Source organism: Ananas comosus, linkage group 10 (genome assembly GCF_001540865.1).
Source record: "Ananas comosus cultivar F153 linkage group 10, ASM154086v1, whole genome shotgun sequence".
NCBI lineage: Eukaryota > Viridiplantae > Streptophyta > Magnoliopsida > Poales > Bromeliaceae > Ananas > Ananas comosus.
The window spans coordinates 5,382,944-5,400,932 of NC_033630.1; the positions used below are offsets into that span (position 1 = coordinate 5,382,944).

General features: G+C 36.2%; 2 protein-coding genes across 2 annotated transcripts; both read right to left on the bottom strand.

The window, feature by feature from the left end:
• On the bottom strand, positions 3,587 to 7,648 carry LOC109715943 (uncharacterized protein At4g28440-like). The gene is made up of 2 exons (XM_020241178.1): positions 7,227 to 7,648; positions 3,587 to 4,129 (listed from the first exon to the last, which is right to left on the bottom strand). Exons 1-2 carry the CDS (start codon positions 7,477 to 7,479, stop codon positions 3,939 to 3,941), a joined length of 444 nt encoding a protein of 147 aa, XP_020096767.1. The 5' UTR covers positions 7,480 to 7,648; the 3' UTR covers positions 3,587 to 3,938.
• On the bottom strand, positions 12,893 to 17,349 carry LOC109716662 (reticulon-like protein B18). The gene is made up of 8 exons (XM_020242200.1): positions 16,738 to 17,349; positions 16,472 to 16,628; positions 16,318 to 16,392; positions 16,085 to 16,226; positions 15,926 to 15,995; positions 15,751 to 15,816; positions 15,537 to 15,659; positions 12,893 to 14,851 (listed from the first exon to the last, which is right to left on the bottom strand). The coding sequence occupies exons 1-8, from the start codon at positions 17,222 to 17,224 to the stop codon at positions 14,727 to 14,729; spliced, it is 1,245 nt and encodes a 414-aa protein (XP_020097789.1). The 5' UTR covers positions 17,225 to 17,349; the 3' UTR covers positions 12,893 to 14,726.

Consider the following 17,989-nt stretch of genomic DNA (forward strand, 5'->3'; position numbering starts at 1 on the left):
CTCCGCGGGACACGTGCACCTATAACGGTGTAATTCACCATACACCAATTAATTACCCACCTTACACCGATTAATGGTGTAATGGAATTACACCATTAACGGTGTAAGGTTAACCATTAATGTGTTAATTTCACCCAATTAATGGTGTATGGTACATCATATAATATGATGCTAAATGGTGCACCATTACACTCAATATAATGCGATATAATTTACACCATTAACACCATTAGACGCAATAGAAGAAGCCAGCCCCAGCACGCCCGCGTGCCCTCCCGCCGCCGCTTGCGCACCCGCCCGCTGAACCAATTTACACCATTACAAAGAGAAGCCGCCGGGCCGTCCGGAGATCGCGACGGCGGCCGACGCCGCCCGAGCGGAGCGCCGCGCGGCCCGCGTGACCGCCGCCCTCGACCAGCGCGACGTCCCCGGCTGCAACACCCCGCTCCACCTCGCCGCCCGTCGCCCGCCTCCCGCGCGCCCCCACCCTCGCCGCGGCGCTCGCGGTCGCTGGTGCCGACCCCTCCCTGCAGAACGCAGCCGGGTGGACGCTGCTTGGCGAGGCCGGAAGTCGCCGTGGCGCGCCCCGTGCTCTTACAGGAAAAAGAAGAAGAAGAAGAAGAAGAAGAAGAGGGAAAAAAAAAAGGTGCTCCAGCAGGAGAAAGAAGAAGAACAAAAAGAAAAAGAGAAGAAAAAATTGCTCCGCCTGGCTTCGCTTTTTTTTTCAGGCGGAAAAAAAAAATGAGAGAACGAAGAGGAGAGAGAAAGAAGAAAGAGAAAAAGTAATAAGGGTATTTTGGTCAGTTTGCTGAAAAAGCGGACCGAATCTGCAAAAACAAAAAAGGTGGCCCAATTTTGCAAAAGTCCAAAATAAGTGGATTTTTTATGCAAATTGGCCTTGTTTCATTGATGTTACTATATATATATAAAAAGAAATATTGACTCTAGAAATATTGATTCTGAAAAATAATTCAAATAACTGACTATCTCTAGAAGTAAGTGGCAAAGAGTTTGGTGGTTGGTATCCGAGGTCTTAAGTTGGAATCCTAGTTGATTCACATTTCTAGCTAAGTTTATTTCTAAATGAAATAAACAAAACAGGTAGCGTGCTACCTATCTTTCAGAAAAAAAAAAGGGGAAAACTTTAAAAACCACCCCTGTGGTTTCGTAGTTTCTCACTTTGCCCCCCTGTGGTTTAAAATGTATCAAATTGCCCCCCTGTAGTTTTATTTTTATCTTTTGGGTAGCTTTTTCGTTAATATTTCATTAAATTATATACAAAAAACTTCAGATACCCATCTAGATTTATCAAAATATTCACTTTAGTACCCTTTAATTTTAATTTTATCATTGATTTAAGAAAAAAAATAATAAAATTGATAAGAAAAAGAGAAAAACGAAACCACAGAGGGGCAAATTGATACATTTTAAACCACAGGGGGGCAAAGTGAGAAACGACGAAACCACAGGGGGTTTTTTTGAAGTTTACCCAAAAAAAAAAAAAAAAATCAAATATTACCTTCCTGCTGCATTGCTTGAGCCTCTTAGCTAGTTAACAACTAAACAAAAGATATATCCCAAATTAGTTATGTTGTGCAGTCTAAGATAGAGCAAAGTTAAATATGATACAATATAATAATTTTATATTAAAAAAATATTTGAACAATTTTTTTAATACCTGTGTCTAACATAAAATTACTAATTAAATATTGCTATTTCTGTATAGAATAATTATTATATAGAAAAATTTCTTATACACCGTATATAGAATAATTGTTGTAAGATAGAGCATGCGTTTATTTGCAAACTCTCATAGGAACACCATATTACCTTTCCTTGCAGACAAAGAAGACAACAGAAGATAACACAACTTCTTCTAATCAACTGCTTGGAATTAGAGATGTCCAAAATACGTGATATCTTGTATCCAATCTGAACCATATCTGAATCTAATCCGGACCCAGGTATATGAGTAAGAAAAATTATTCATTGAAGTTTCGAATATGGGTTCGAATACTCATACCCTACTCGGACCCGAGTCAGATCTAATCCTTTGGTGGATATGGTCTAGAATAGTTTTCATTTCTGGATCCGGACTTGGACCCAGAGCTGGATCCATTAAAATGCCCGACCGTCAAAAAAAGTAAAGAGAAAAAAAAAAAAAAAAAGAAAAAGAAAACTTGGTAATTTTCTCACTACAATATTTCAAACCTATTATGTATGTGTTTTAAAGATATTGTAGTATGTGCATGTATTTTAAAGATATTGTAGTATGTACATATGTTTTGGACTTATGGTATATGTTATGTGACTAGTTATATATATTTACGCAATTATATTATGTATGTTTAGACTTATCAATATAATTTTAATTATTACGTTGTTGTTGTTGTTGTTAAGTGTTCAGGTGGTGGTTTTATGTATTTTAGAGTAATCAATACATATATAACTATTGCAAATTTTGTATTTTGTGTTAAGCTTATCATGTATAGATATATATTTTATGCCATAAATACACATATGGGGTGCCTGTACCCAATTTAGATCCGCCCATACCCCAATAGTAAACGGGTAGTATACGAATAATCTTTATCTAGACCCATTCAAATAGATCTGATAAGTACATTAGTAATTTAAATATCTAAATCTGTACCCACACCAAAGTTGAACGAGTAAAATAATTTTTTTTATTTCTTATCCATTTTATTATTTAGAGTATGTGTATGATATATAAACTATTCAGATCCGGCCAGATCAACGGATATCTATTCTCAGAATCATAAATCACCGTATAAGGAGTAAGACAATAAACAGAGCAAAGATAGATTAAAGCAGCTTGTACGTTTGCAAAAGCAACGTACGGAGTGGTTATTTGATCAACAAAGCATGCAAAACAGAGGTGAGACATTCTAGTTGTACACCCATCCTAAAATTCACAAAAATTTAAATAATTTTTAATAAAAATAAAAAATTAATGTGACAAATAAAAAATTAATAATTCTTACATAAGTAGATATTAGATATATACATAGCATTGGCAGAGTCCCCAAACGTTTGGAAATAGAGCTTCCCATATATGGTTGCACAAGGAGAACAACGTGCTTTGGACCTAATTATTGGCATGTGAACACCCAAATCAGGTACAAGTGAGAAGAAAGGCAAGCAACAATACTATTAGCCGTACACTCTCTACTCTAGGAAAAATTTAGAATGCAACAGATATATTAATGCAACTGATATATTAATGACGTGACATAACAAGCCAATCAAATATATTTTTTAAAAATATGTCCCATCCTGATTATAAAAAATATTTTTATTGTGTGATAGTATAGAATTCTTCCTGTTCTACAAAATGTCTACTATATCTCACTTACACTATATCATTAATAATTAATTAAGTATATCTTTTAAAAAATATACTTTTAATAATCACGATGAAATTGATGAATTTAATGAAAAAATAATTTTTTTGATTGGTTTATAACGGATGCATCTTTGACTTTTTCCCTATTCTCTCTAGAGTGGGGGAATATAAATTGAGAGAAAACAAATGAAAACAAGGAGAGCAACAGAGAGAGAGAGAGAGAATCAACCAGACGAAACCGCGCCTATATTATATTACTAATAAAGTTAGGTACTTCCCTTCCAAAGTATATAGCTAATTTCCTTCATGCACGTGAAACAAGAGAACATAGGTGGGTTAATTCAGGTCCATACCTATATTCCAAACTCAAACTAGTATGTCTACACAAAAACATCACTAGATTCAGTTAGATTTTTATGGCTTCCACTATTGTTTTCACAAAAGCCAAAACCCACATATCTACCACCACAAAAACTCAAGAAAATTAGCTAGAAATACTTAAATAGCTCGCCACCTTCGTCTTTTGCGTTGCCACAACCTTGCTTAAAAGAGAAGCAGATCCTGCTCCTGCTCATTCTTCAACTAAGTTCACCAACTCATACTCCACTAGGGACAAATTGTTGTCCTCCCTCACATCAAAGTTAGCGGGTTCAGCGACCTCCACCCGACCCCACTTGTCGACTGCCAGTCTCATTGACCCCTTGAACATATCGATTTTGGCATTGCGAAGAATTACCGTACTGCCCGGCTTCAACAGGTCAACTGCCAGAAGACGAGCACAATATTTTAATAACAGCTAGTATGCATCAAGATATGATCTATAAAACAAGGAGATAACAAACACTGCATCCCAGATTCTTTTGACCGGCTATGTTGCATAGACACAGAAATATACGAGATAGCGATACACGACGACATGGATAAGGCTATATGACAGACTCTCAAAAGGTAGGAAATTATATACATTGCATACGGTACTTAAAAAATTATTTAATTTTAGATTCATATTCATATATAAATGGCATAAAATATCACATAGATGTAAGAGAGATACAAAGCAATAACTCAACAGCCCAAGAAGATTCTACTAACATTTAAACTAATTTGTTTAAAGGGACTAATGGAATGAGTCACCATGTACCCCCCTCCCCCCCTTGTAACAAACCCCTTCCCCCCCAACCTGTATCCGGCAAGTTTTTTTTCATTTTCTGGAGATGCAAATATTTCATGGTCACATCTGATACATATAGTTTGTGTATGCATCGAATATCTGTGTACGATATGCAATAGGTACTATCATGACATGCAAAATGAATTACCTGTCCATCCTAGTTGACCTATTCGAGGAAAAGAAGGCAAAAATATCAACACAATGCCAACAACACTTGGAAGTCAACTGGAACCATGTAAAAGATGGTCAAAAATAACAAGTATGCAGGCTCTAGAGAGTTTTTTAAGCAGTATAAAAAACAAGTAATGTGGATGCATAGGAGAGCAATATTCTATCCCTTCTCCATCTACATGAATCTGAGGATTAAACATTTAAGCACAATCAAGCTCTCACGAACATAATAGGTCAACTTACTTTGTTTGATACAATATGTCAAAAAGGACCTCCACAAGGCAAATATGCCCAGCTAATTGCACAACCTTTAAAAATCTGATTTTACTAGTCATCATATTTTTTTTCTAACTTGTGTTGAGCTCACATCATCTCCATAGATTCCTGCCCCCACACCTCAACATAAAGATAACTGACTTCTTCAGGGAACCTAACCGCCTGCCATCAAGTATTTCACTACCATTCCTCTCATAAAAGTCAGGCTTCTATATGACATTTTCACCAAAGATCTGCCAAACCAAAAAAATTTGTACAAACTACAAAGAGTAGCTTTGCTTTCTCCTCTTTGACATGTCTTAATTGTTCGCAGTTTTCTATAAACTTTGGCAAATATGATATCGCTTCCTGAATAATTACCTGCACTATCAAATGTATAAGTAAATAGCTCATTATTTTTTTTGCATCTTTCTATACCCCTCTTTGAGTTTGAATCTATGTGAGTAGGCGCACATCTTTGATGCACGCCCTCTAATTCAAGTTTCAAAATTTTGTTCGAAGTAGTACCTTTTTTTCCATTTTGCTTCTACAAAATTACAATTGCTTTTGTGTATCGAATAACAATGTCGGTCTACAAAATTTAAACTGATGCTTTCTTTGGCCTCACTTCTCTATTGCTATCAATCCGAATGACTATTAAGACACACTCAAAATGAGAAGTTAATATAATAGGTTAGGTAACACCAACAGGTTCAGATACCTAAGGGTTCATCACACTTATTGATAAGTTGATAAAGTAAAAAACAGTGGAATTAAAGCATATTCAGACTTAAATTGCAAGCCAAACAATACTATCTTCTTTCTCTATTAACCCGACAACTATAAAATCACAACTTGATGCATAAACAACAGCAGGAAGAGCAAGCTCAATTAAAAGAATAGCTACAGCGCTGGCTCATGCATCATGCAAGTCATCCAAGTGAATAATTGTAAACTGCGGATAATGATAAACTTTACACATCCTTGCTACCAAGGACTAGTTTGTGAATGCGTTCTCAAAAGGCAACCATTTAATTTTCTAAGGGACCAAAAGCATTTCGAACCTTACCTTTTTCAATGAATTAAAATGGTGGCAGGAAGTGCTTTCTTTGCCTTCAATGGGTGGTTCACATTATCATTTTATAGTATTAGAGAGATAAGATCTAAAATATTGTCAAATTTTTTGACCTCTCTAGAGCATCAAAATGGTGCTTATGAGTCATGCATTTTCAAACCGGCTGAACAGGTTATTAGTACCCAATCGAAGGATCTCACATAACCTGCTGTACCCCTAAGCAAAGTAAGACCTAGTTTGGGATTGCGTTGCCAATCACACCTGAATTTATCCTTTGGGAAGCCCAAAAAGATTAAAAGTGCTTTAAAGCTTCCTTCTTTCAATGCTTAGAAAAATGGTAGTAGGAATCGCCACTTGGAGAAGCAAAGAGTTTCTGGTTCTCCGGTAACAATCCCACCATCATTTTATGATATAGGAGGAGAAAAGTGTTGAAGGCACTTTTCATATTTTTGAGCCCCTCCAAAGAACTAAGCCCTAGTTTGTGATTGAATTGCCAAAAGCACCAACTTTCATGTTATGGAAGGTCCCAAAAATTGAAAAAACGCTTTCAATCTTCCCTCAATAGTATAAAATTGCGGGGAACACCGCCATTGGAAAAGTATGTAACTGCTTGCTTCTCTGGTGGCAGTTCCCACTATAATTTAGGATTGTGGTGAAGATTTAGAGCGCTTTTTAAATATTTTGGACCTTTGAAAGCATAAAAACAGGTGCTTTTAGCAACACAATCCCAAACTAGGCCTAACCCAAGTGTGTTTACACACCTCTATACCAAACTAAGCCTAAGCTTCTCTTTCCTAGTTTCCAAATGTCCGAGACCAACAATTACCCCGATCGATGTTCTACGATAATAAATATTGAAGAAAAACAATAGCTTTGGGCCTTGTTTAGATGTTGGAGTAGTTTATTCGATGATAACTTATTCGGCATAGAGATTTTCCTTTGTAATTTGAAGATCTGGAAAGCCTTGGCATCTATGATTTGATAGAATATCATATTTCACATAAAAGGTGATTTATTTTTTCTGAAAAAATGACTAAAAAAGCCAAATATTCTATTCCATTCTAAACATTTGAACATGCTCCTACATCCAAACAAAGCACAATTGCAACACCATATTTACGAATCCAAAGCCCTTTGCACCCAAAGAACGCAAAGAAGGTAACGCCATACATAGATTAGGGTTTTACCCTGCTCGTTCCGCGCGGTGAAGACGATGGTCCCGGTCTCGTCGCCGACGAGGCACTCGGCGATCCGGGTGCGTCGGAGGTTGGCGGAGGAGGGGGCGGCGCGGCCCTTGTGGAGGACCGTCTCTGAGCTCACCACCTTCACCGTGAGCGTGTGGCCGCTCGTGCCGGGCTTCAGCTGATCCACCTTCGTGAACACCGGCTTCCTCATCGCCGGCTTCGCCGGTACTCCTCCAGGACCCTCCGCCGTCGCCATTGACACCGCTGGAGGGGAAACCCTAACCCTAGATTGGTAGTCCTGGGGAGAAGCGACGGAGACAATGAAGAGGAGGTAAAACCCTAACCCTAGAATTTCGCAGGCCGAGATGAGAGTTAAATTACTCTATATAGGTAGAAATGTATGGACGCCTCCTCAACTATAGGCCATAGTGTAATACAGCTCTCAACTTCTCTCTATTTTTCCTTTTTTCTTTTTCTTTTTGACAAATCTACGCTAATATTAAAAAGGACCAAACTTTGCACTTTTTTTTACTCTGTTTTCAATTTTATTTTATTTTTTTTTTTGCATTCAAGTCTGCAATCTCTTAATTTTATTATAATTAAATTACAGTCGTCAGAATGGGTGTTAAAATTGACGAAAAATATTATGTTAGCGCCACAGAGGCACTCTGTCAGCACCAGCTAATTATACAATTTCAGTTTAAATTTTATATTATAAATTTAAATTATATTTTGAATAAAATTATAAATTCAATGCTAAATTTTTTATTTAAGATTTAAATTTTAAATTTAAATTTTGATATTAGATTCAAATTTAAATTCGAATTCAAATTCTGATTTTGTATTTAGTTTTAAATTAAAATTCACAATTTTAATTTTAATTACAGTTTGAGACTAGATTACACCATTTGAAAGAAAGAAAAAGAAAAAAGAAGATGAAGTTGCACTGCTCGAGAATAAATTGCACTGCTTGAAATAAAATTATATCATTTAGAATAATTATCTTAAATAGTGCAACTTAGTTTCAAACAAAATTCCAGCATCTTCCACTTCCTCGCCCGTGCCCACATAGGGATGTCGATGGGTATGGATACCTGAAATTTTATCCGAACCCGAACACGAATGAAACGGATATATCCGATGAATATGGATATGGATTCCAATATGGATATCAAAAATAGAAACCCGACGGATATGGATTCGGATATGAATTTTGATTGTACCCGACCTGAACCCGAACCTGAACCTGACCCGAATCCGAATTTATTTTGTATTATATATATATATATATATATATATTTGATGTTATATTTGAATTTGTATTTTAAAAATTTAAGTTTAATATAATATATTTTGAAATATTGAAAAAAGAAATAATTGTTTCGGGTTCAAATTTTCGGGTTCGGGTTCGGATTCGGGTTTCGGATTTTTTGTCAGATTCGGGTTTGGATATGGATTTTTAAAATCCGTCGGGTTCGGGCTCGAATTCGGGTCTCGGGTTTGGAGTCGGGTTCGGGTTCGGATTTTTAAAAATCCGCCCCGAATCCGACCCGTTGACATCTCTATGCCCACATACTCCCCGAGTTCCATTCCCTCCACCGCCACCTCCTCCTCCACCCCTCATCCTCTTCCGCCTCCTCCTCCGCCCCTGCGGCTACCGCCGTCCATCTATCTCCCAATACTAAACTCATGCTAACCCTAATTTAAGGGGCATTGCTAGGTTTGTAATCCATTTTTGATTGTAATTCTACAACTTGATAATCAAGAGGCTAAATTTACTATACCAGTCTTATCAAAATTTTATTTTAACTAAAACCAAAATAGGATTGGCGAAATTCTTGAGGCGCTTGGATAAGGGGTTATAGGGATTATGATGTCTCTTTGGTTGGAGACTTAGCATTTCTAATTCTCAAGTATATACACCTTTCGTACTCTCAGGCCTTGTTTGGTTGGGGAATAAGGGTGAGGATAAGGGGTTATCCCCCCCTTGTTCTCCAAACACTACATTTAAAGATGGGAATAGCTTGTTCCCACCCTTGGGTGGAATAGGGGTGGGAACAAGCTGTTCCCACCCTTTTTGTTAAAAAAATTTTAAATTTTTAAATTTTTAATTTAATTTTAATTTTAAAAAATTATGATTTGTAATTTTATAATTAAAGTTTATAATTTTAAACTTCAAATTTCAAATTTTAATTTAATATTTATATTTTTTAAATTTAAATTTTGATATTTATATTTTAAAATTTAAATTTGATCTTAAATTAAAGATTTTAAATTCAATTTTTAATTTTAAATTTTAAAATTTAAAAGTTGAGAGTTTAATTTTAGATTTTAAAATTTAAAAGTTAAAATTTAAAATTTAAAAATAAAAATAAAATATTTAAAAATTTAAATTCAAATATAATGAGAGATAATATTATTTTTCTATCTATAACTACTCACTATCCTTCTTATTCCATCTTACCTAACCAAACGTTGATTAACCAATTTTTATCCAAACACAAAATTGATTTAATCTCCGCTTATACCTCAATTTATACCTATTCCTGGAATAGCCACTTTTTACTTATCAACGAACCAAACGATGCCTCAGTATACACTAAAGTAACCATTTCGTACACATAACCTAACATAAGCTATATATAGGGTTTGCAGACAAGCGAGTCGGTTTGCGTTCGGCTTGCATTCAACTCAGTATCCGGCTCACTTGAGGTAGGCTGGTCAATAATGAGCCGAGCTTGAACAAAGAAAAAAACTCAAATTAATTCAAGTTAGTTTGAGTATTGTTGGGCTGGCTCGAATTAGGCTTACAAAGCTCAAATATGTGTATACTAGTGTAGGGCCTGCACTTTGCGACAGATAGATAGTATTTCAGACAATTTAAATATTTTAATTTATATAAATTTTAACAAATTTGTTTAATTAACTAAAACTAAGCATAAAAAATTAAAAATTATTAAAATTAGTTAAAAAATAATTTGGATTGCTTTGTCTATTTCAAAGCGTGTAATAGTTGAGCGGGTCTGTACACATTTTTTTTACCAAAATTTTTTATGGTGAAAATGGTTAGAGGCTTCCTAAACTTTTAATTTTTTAACTAAACAATTTTATCAAAAAATTTATAAATTTATTAAATTCATTAGTAGGTTCACCAAATTTAATAATTTATTTTAATTTAACTAAATATAAAAAGGAAGGAGGAGGATAGTCATTTTTTTATAATTTAATTCTTTCTATTTTCTTGTTCTATTTTCTCCTTCTCTCTCTTTTCTTTAACTTCTTCCTCATAGAGTCACAGTAAAATTTTTCCATTTTCCCCTTCCCTTTATTCGACATAAGATGAGATAAGATGGGACTGCTAGCTTCAACTTTGGCTTTGGCGCAAACAGAGGTTTGGGGGGCAACAACTTGAGGCGCGTTTAGCGGCGATGGCCAGGGACGCGGCAGGGACGACGTCCTCTTGGCGCGGCAGCAACCCCCACCCCCCGAAATTCCCCAACCAAACAAGGTTTTAAAGTTTTACAAGATTATATACAATACAAATGATTAAAACAATTATATAATTAGTAACTTCGATTGAGGAGAGAGAGAGCTATTGAACTATTTAAAAAATTTAAGGGATCTAATTGGTCAAATTAAAAGTGCCCGTTTGCCAAAGCGATAAAGTTTCATAAGCCTTTGTACACTTTTACCGTGAAGTAGTTTTTTTTTAGGATATAATATATTAAGGCTGCGTTTGGTTCGGGTATAAGTGAGAATTGTTTGTTCTAGGGATATGTACAAGTTCAGATATAAGTAGGAACTAGACCAATTTTGCGTTTGGATGAAAATTTGATTGTTCCTAGGAATAAGATAGATAGTATTTGGATGGTTAGATTAGAACAAAATGAATAAGAGTTATAATTTGAAATTAAAATTATATTATCTAATTAGTTAATATCAAAATATTACTTAAAAATAAATAATAAATAAATTATTAATAATTAATTATAAATTATTATTATTATTATTAATTATTAATAATTAATTATAAATAATAAAATAATAATATCGATTATCTAATTATTAATAGTCATAATTATTAATAATTATGATTAAATAATAATTATTATTAAATAATAATTATTAATAATAATTATTAATAAATAATTATAAATAATAAATTAATAATAATATTGATTATCTAATTATTAATAATTATTAATTAATAATAATATCGATTATCTAATTATTAATAATAATAGTTATTAATAAATAATTAATTATAAATAATAAATTAATAATAATAATTATCTAATTAATAATAATTAATAATAATTAATAAATTATTTATTTATTTTATTATTTAAGTAATAATAATAATTTAAATATATTAATTAGATTAATTAAAAATTTACTGTCATTAAAATTAAATTTAGACTTTAATTAACCTTGTTCTCATCCGGAAACAAATTAACTTGTTCCAGGAAAAAGGGGAACAAGGGCTTATTCCTCCCCTTGTTCCCGAGCCAAACGCAGCCAAAGGGTTTGTTTCATTCATATTATTTTTTTACGGTTCCTTATAATCCAACAAGTTTAAAGAAAATATTATGGTGTTTGGCTAATTACATCAAGTAATGTTATTAGTGTTGGGTTCATTTGGAAATAAAATTTATCCTATAGTAATAATCTTTTTTTTTTAAGAGAGGGTAGGTATTCTCGTAATAATGGATTGAAATAATCATCAAATTTCTAACCCAATCCACTCTTTTTCTCCCTCCCCACCCACCGGTCATTTGCTGAGATGTCCACCACCTGCTTTTCTTTTTTACTCTCTAACCTCATCTCTCTCTAAATCTAAACTCTTTCCTTCTTCCTCTAACTTCATTTCTCTGTCTCTTCTACTAATCTCCACTCTATCTCTTTCCCTATATCTCTAATTGTACTCTCTTTTTCTCTATGCTTTCTCTCTCCCTCCCTCTCTGTGTAATCTCAACTCTCTCTCCCCCTCCCTCTAACCTCACAATTTTGTTACCCCCACTCTCTTTATCTCTCCACATTCCTAATTTAAAAACTCTCTCTTTCTCTCTCTCCCCCTCTCCCTCTCTCTAATCTCAACTCTATTTCTTTCTCTCTCTAAGCTAACAAATTCCTCATGATTGTTGAATAGAAAAAAGGTGTTTACATTGCTGCTAATATTATCTAAATTTAATTGCAAAAAATAAACACATTAATTTTATATTTTTAGTAATATTAAATAATATGATTGTGCCAACTAAATATTAGAATACCACATTCTCAGTAATAGGTTGAGTAGGAGTCAAATTCTTGAAAATTTCTTTAATCCTTTTATTCCTGATAATCTTTTCTTACGGGAACCAAACAAGCCTTAAGATTCAATAGAGTAAACAAGACTTAGTGCAAAGATCATTATTTATTTTTAAGCTAAATGATTAAATTTTCTCCAGAACCAAAAGGTTACTTAAGTCCCCAGATGAGCAAAAGTCCCTTCAACTCCCAAGAAATTGTTTTATTTAAGTTTGACTATAGCAGCTTCACCACACTTATCTCCTTAAACCATACTGGATAATTTCTCTACCTAAGATTAGAAATGCAATTGATCTAAACATTGATTGTGACATGATTTGTTTTTTTAATTTTCTCCCCCCTCTTTTGAGTTAAAACCAATGGGCATTGACAAACCAAAAATTGTTAGTTTTAATTGTTTAAAATAGTGATTTAAAACTTGATTTTAGCCCATGGGCTTCCTGGGCAGCCCAACTCTCTATGGGCCTTGCATGGAAGCCTGTGCCTTAGTTTCTACATGAGGAGTTTAGTCCCATATTGGAAAGCAAAGATATGTTGTTATACTTTATATACTCTCTTACTCTCACCTTTATTACTTGGGAGAATATGAGAGTGAAGCTTTCGACTAAACACACGCACGGCACGAGCCGGGCCGGGCTGCGGCGCGCGTCAACCTCGGGAAGGACCCTAACGAGATCAATCTGGATCTTGTCCAGATTTGGTCTTGGTCTCATCTCGGGAAGGTGCCAGATCTTGGTCAAAGATCCTCCTTGGACCATATTCCCGTTGGACCATTCCATAACCTGTCCTATATAAAGAGAGGTGCATTTGTGCATATACATTGTGAGCCTTAACCCGAGCTTGCATACTCTTGTTCATCTTCTCTTACACTGATCTTTACATCATCTCATCACTGAACTATACATTGCCATTTTTGCTGGATCTTTGAAAGCTCATACAGTTCCCTGAAGACGTGCCGACGGGGTGGACAGCGGTCGTTGTACGGGGTGGACAGCGGTCGTTGTATCGCTAGGAGTGATTGCCGGAGCCTCGTACGTGAAGGGGCAATCTTGCTTCTAGGACAGTGCTTTCGCATGCCTCGACTCACAGACTTCATCTGATCTTTTAATCTTCATAGCATTAACTATTTAAGTTTTGCTTAAGGTTTTTAAAACTGAAGTTAAATTGTTTTCATTCAAAATTGTTTATAAAGATATTTTACTAAAGATTTTAGAAAGAGAATAATTTTTCCAACAAAAATAAAGAATCACAATGTTTGCCTTTCATCATCAAGCCATAAGAGAGGGCATTAGAGAATCTACTGTTCCATATCCAACATGATTTATGTGAGTGAGATTGGAGCTGTTTGCAAGGCTGAATAGAGTAAAAAGCTTTTCGATGAGAATACGTGCGGAGTTTCCCTGTAAGTCTTTAAAGGCCAGTAGTTTGTTAGAGAAAAAGGAGTACAACAATTCGAGATACATGATGAGATGAGACAAAAAGTAGCACAGCTTAGTAGATAGCTCTAGCACGGATGCACGGATGAGATAAAATGAAGTGCTGATAGATGTTGTGATGCACGAACGTATATGTAGACGCACTAGGTGCATGCTTTCTTAACGTCGTGAGTTGTTGGGAGGCAGGAATTACAGCAAAGGTAATCGGCATGGGGTTATCAGGGGCTGCAGTTCAGGGATTTCGTGGTTGTTCGTTCACTGTCACCAAACTGCACAGTCGACTTGCTTTCTGAAACAACCGACTTTTCTACGAGCATAAGTTATAAAGAATGGCGTTTTAGCGTTTATATACTTTAACACACCTCATACTTGGTTTGAATTGGCAGATCCAAGACAGGAACCCTGATAGGAGTTGAATTGATTAGCTCTAGCTATAATATCATGAAAAAAGAACTAGTCAACATAATATCATGAAAAAAGAACTAGTCAACATTATTTCAAGCTGTATACGAAATCAAACAGCTATATCATTAACTAGATCTCAGTGCAGCTGCTGCTACATGTAATCAAGCAATCAAGCAATCAAGCAATCAAGCAATTGAAGGGATTCTCATGCCTCTATTGCCGATATTCTTCTTATTCATGTCTAGGTTCGTAGATACACACATTACTACAGATATGTAGGCCCAAGCAAGACCAACATCAGGTGCTCGATCTTTTTTGTGGAGTTTGCTCAGAGAAGTTGCATCATTTGCAAAGCTTACTCAACCAACACCATGGCTTGTTTCTGCTCCTCTTCTTCCATTTCCGTGTCACCATTCTCTTCTTCCTTACGGATTGATTGTCGTTGATGGTGGTAACGTAATATCACGACAGAAACAAATGCTGCACAATGAAAAAAGCATTAGCACGTTCTCCATAATAAGTAGAGCAAATGCATACTATCCGACATATGAATGCAATGCTTATTTAATAGGTCTATCTCTTGTGTCTTAACTAATCAGACAATAGATAAGATTTTCCATGTTTGTTTTAGCCCTTCACTGTTGGCAGGTTCAAGGAATCCAAAATGTGTTTTGCATAGCAAAGTTGATCAGATTTACTACAACCGCTTTATCAAGTATCAATACGAATTATCGCTTTGTCAAATTTTACTGCCTTTCATCATTACCATCACTTGATGCATTCGAGAAAAAAAAAATCTTGTTTACTTTTCTTATCACAGGGAATTCAAGTTCTGTGAATATTTAAATACAAGATTCCAGGATATGAAAAAAAGTCAGAGGTATGTCTACTAGACTGCTGCACATAAAATGGAATAATGAATTGTTGACTTGTATAGTGAACTGCACATGCACTACCGTTTTAATCTCCATATCTGGTTGATTATTGGAAAAAAGATCTTTTATATTTAAGGAACAGTGCATGAATTAATAGCAAAATCCTGAAGTCACTTATTAGGTTTTGTGCTCAAGTGTAACCACCAAATTCTAGTAGAATTCGAGTGCGAAATGTAAAAACTTTTTTGAATATAAATCAAAGATTTCTAGCTACGAATTGTTTGTCGTACCTGCGATAATCCGAGTCTTGACACTAAACAAGTTCCATAACATTGTTGCGGCCGATGCGGCTACAAATCTCTTGCGCGGGCATGATTTCCATGCTTCCATCACCCAATTGCTTGCATTCTCAACTGATATATTACAAGTATGCACCATTATCCAAGGTTTCAAATGCATTCATCCTCTATATTGTATTAATTAACAACGGGCAACTTCTTTTACCTCTCCTATGAATCTGCTCTGTGTAGCAAGTGTAGAGTTTCGGAATAGTGAAGCTCAAGAAAAACCCTGCAAAATTTCAGAAACCAAAATGAACATCAGGAGCTCTCACCTTTTCACCAATGTAATGCGGCGTATTAATAGGATATTATCATGGTAATGTCTAGTTGAACTATACCTGCTGCTAAAAGCCTCCAAAAGGTTATCAGGTGACCATACTTGGCCCCGAAAAGAAGAAGAGGTAACACCTGATATTAGAGATAAAACTTCAGTAATTCTTGAAAGTTTCCACTAAAGTGTAGATTAATGGAAGGCTGAGAAAAGTTTGAAGACTCACTTTGAGAGTCATCGATGGCTCACCGGAGAACATCTCTCGAATCTTCGACATGGCGGCATTCGCAATAGGTAGTATTACACGGGCCGCGCGGACGATATCTTCTTCTTTCAACTCAAAGCTCCCTCCCCATTTTATCTGCTGCCTATAAATGAATGAGACTTTCAAATCATTAAGTTCAACTTTTCATCAGGAATGTGTACAGAGGAAAATTTTGAGTAGAAAAGATTAAGTACCTCTGGGGCACAGAATCTCTGAAGAAGGCCAAGCCCAAAATCAGAATACCCAGGTGACAAATTGCGGAGATGATGCTGCAAATAGCCCCCAAAATCTTAATCTAAGAACAATTCCGCGTGAGAAATATTCTTAGTAAACACAAATTGCTCGTACCTGAAGCTAAAATCTTTGGAAAATGAAGACGACAAGAAGAACATCGACCCGAAACCGAACCAAAGAGACGATTTCGCGACGTTCTTCCACATTATCAGTTCCAAAATCCTCTCCCACAAACCTTCTACTTTTATTTGTTTGTCGTGAGAAATTACTTCTGCATTGCAAACCGATGTCATCAGCATTAGCTCAAAACTAAGAAAAATTAAATCAAGAACCAAAACATTTTGGAATAACCCATGAACCTTCATAAGATCTTCACTTACTGGGCAATGGACTCGGGATCGGAGAAGGCGCCGAAGCCGCCAGATCCAGCTTCTCTTTGATCGCCACCTTGGTCCTGCTCTGCTTCCTCCTCCTCACCCTCCCAAGCTCATCCTCCCCCCCATGGCCCAATTCCCTCTCATCTCTAGCAATATCCTTCTCAAGCCTGCGCCGAGCCCTTCGAGCGTTCCTCGGCGACGCGCAACCGATGAGCCCATTGGCGGCGGCGGCGGCGGCGGCGGCGACCGCCGCCCTGCCCTTCCCTCTCCGGCGAGGCGTCGGGGTGGGGGCGTCGAGGCTCTCCCTCGGGGGGCGGCGGTGGGGGGAGGGGGAGAGGATGAGGAGCTCGTGGAGGGAGATGGGGCTGCGGCGGGTGTGGTTGGTGGCGAGGTGGAGTGGGGACGGGGAGATTGGGGATCTTCTTGGTTTTGAGTGAGGAGGGGAGGAGCGAGTGTAAGGGGGAGTGGAGGGGGTGGGGGACTCGTCCATGGTGGGTTGGTGGAGGAAGAAGAAGAAGAAGAAGAAGAAGAGTTGAGAGAGAGAGAGAGAGAGAGAGAGAGAGAGAGAGAGAGAGAGAGAGAGACGAGGAGGAGGAGATTTAGGGGTTATGGTGGGGGAATTGTTTGGAGATTTTCTCGTTTGATGTTGGGACCGGAATATAGCCGTTGGAAGAGGGAAGGAAACTCTCTGTTCTTTATTATGATTTTGGTGGGCTTGTTTAATGAAGGGGGAAGTTTTGAATTGAGGAGAGAGCGAGAGGGCCAAAGAAAAGGGGGAACAGCATCAAACGGCTAGGAGATGCATTGACTCATGAGAAATTGTTGCCTACACCAGGTGTATGAGTATATCCGTACATATTATGCACCAGACATGCAAATGCCTATCCGGTAATAACTAGTGGGTCCTGTTTGAACTTGAGAATAATTTTTTCGGATATAAAAATTTTCTTATATCATTTGCCAGTAAAAAGTTTAATTTTTTATTTCTTGAAAGACTTTTGTGCTCGTGATTTAGAAGGATAATATATGTTGTCTCACATTCGAAATAAGATATTTATTTATCCAAAAAATACGACTATAAATAATAATAAAATGAGGAATGCTTCAATACACCGGCTAAATTAAATCTAGCCGTTCATATTTTAAGGACGAGATTGACTTTTGCATAATAGTTACCTGCTCAGCAGGCTACCATTCATAAGGGTAATATGAAAAAGTAAATACAATCTGATTACCAAATTTGATTAATCCTATA

Coding starts and splice junctions, on each gene's coding strand:
- LOC109715943 (XM_020241178.1), bottom strand. CDS start 7,479: ATGGCGACGGCGGAGGGTCCTGGAGGAGTACCGGCGAAGCCGGCGATG. Junction 4,130..7,226: donor CACCGCGCGGAACGAGCAGG/GTAAAACCCTAA, acceptor GTCTTCTGGCAG/TTGACCTGTTGAAGCCGGGC.
- LOC109716662 (XM_020242200.1), bottom strand. CDS start 17,224: ATGGACGAGTCCCCCACCCCCTCCACTCCCCCTTACACTCGCTCCTCC. Junction 15,660..15,750: donor AGAGCAGATTCATAGGAGAG/GTAAAAGAAGTT, acceptor GTAATATATCAG/TTGAGAATGCAAGCAATTGG. Junction 14,852..15,536: donor CAAGACTCGGATTATCGCAG/GTACGACAAACA, acceptor TTCATTGTGCAG/CATTTGTTTCTGTCGTGATA.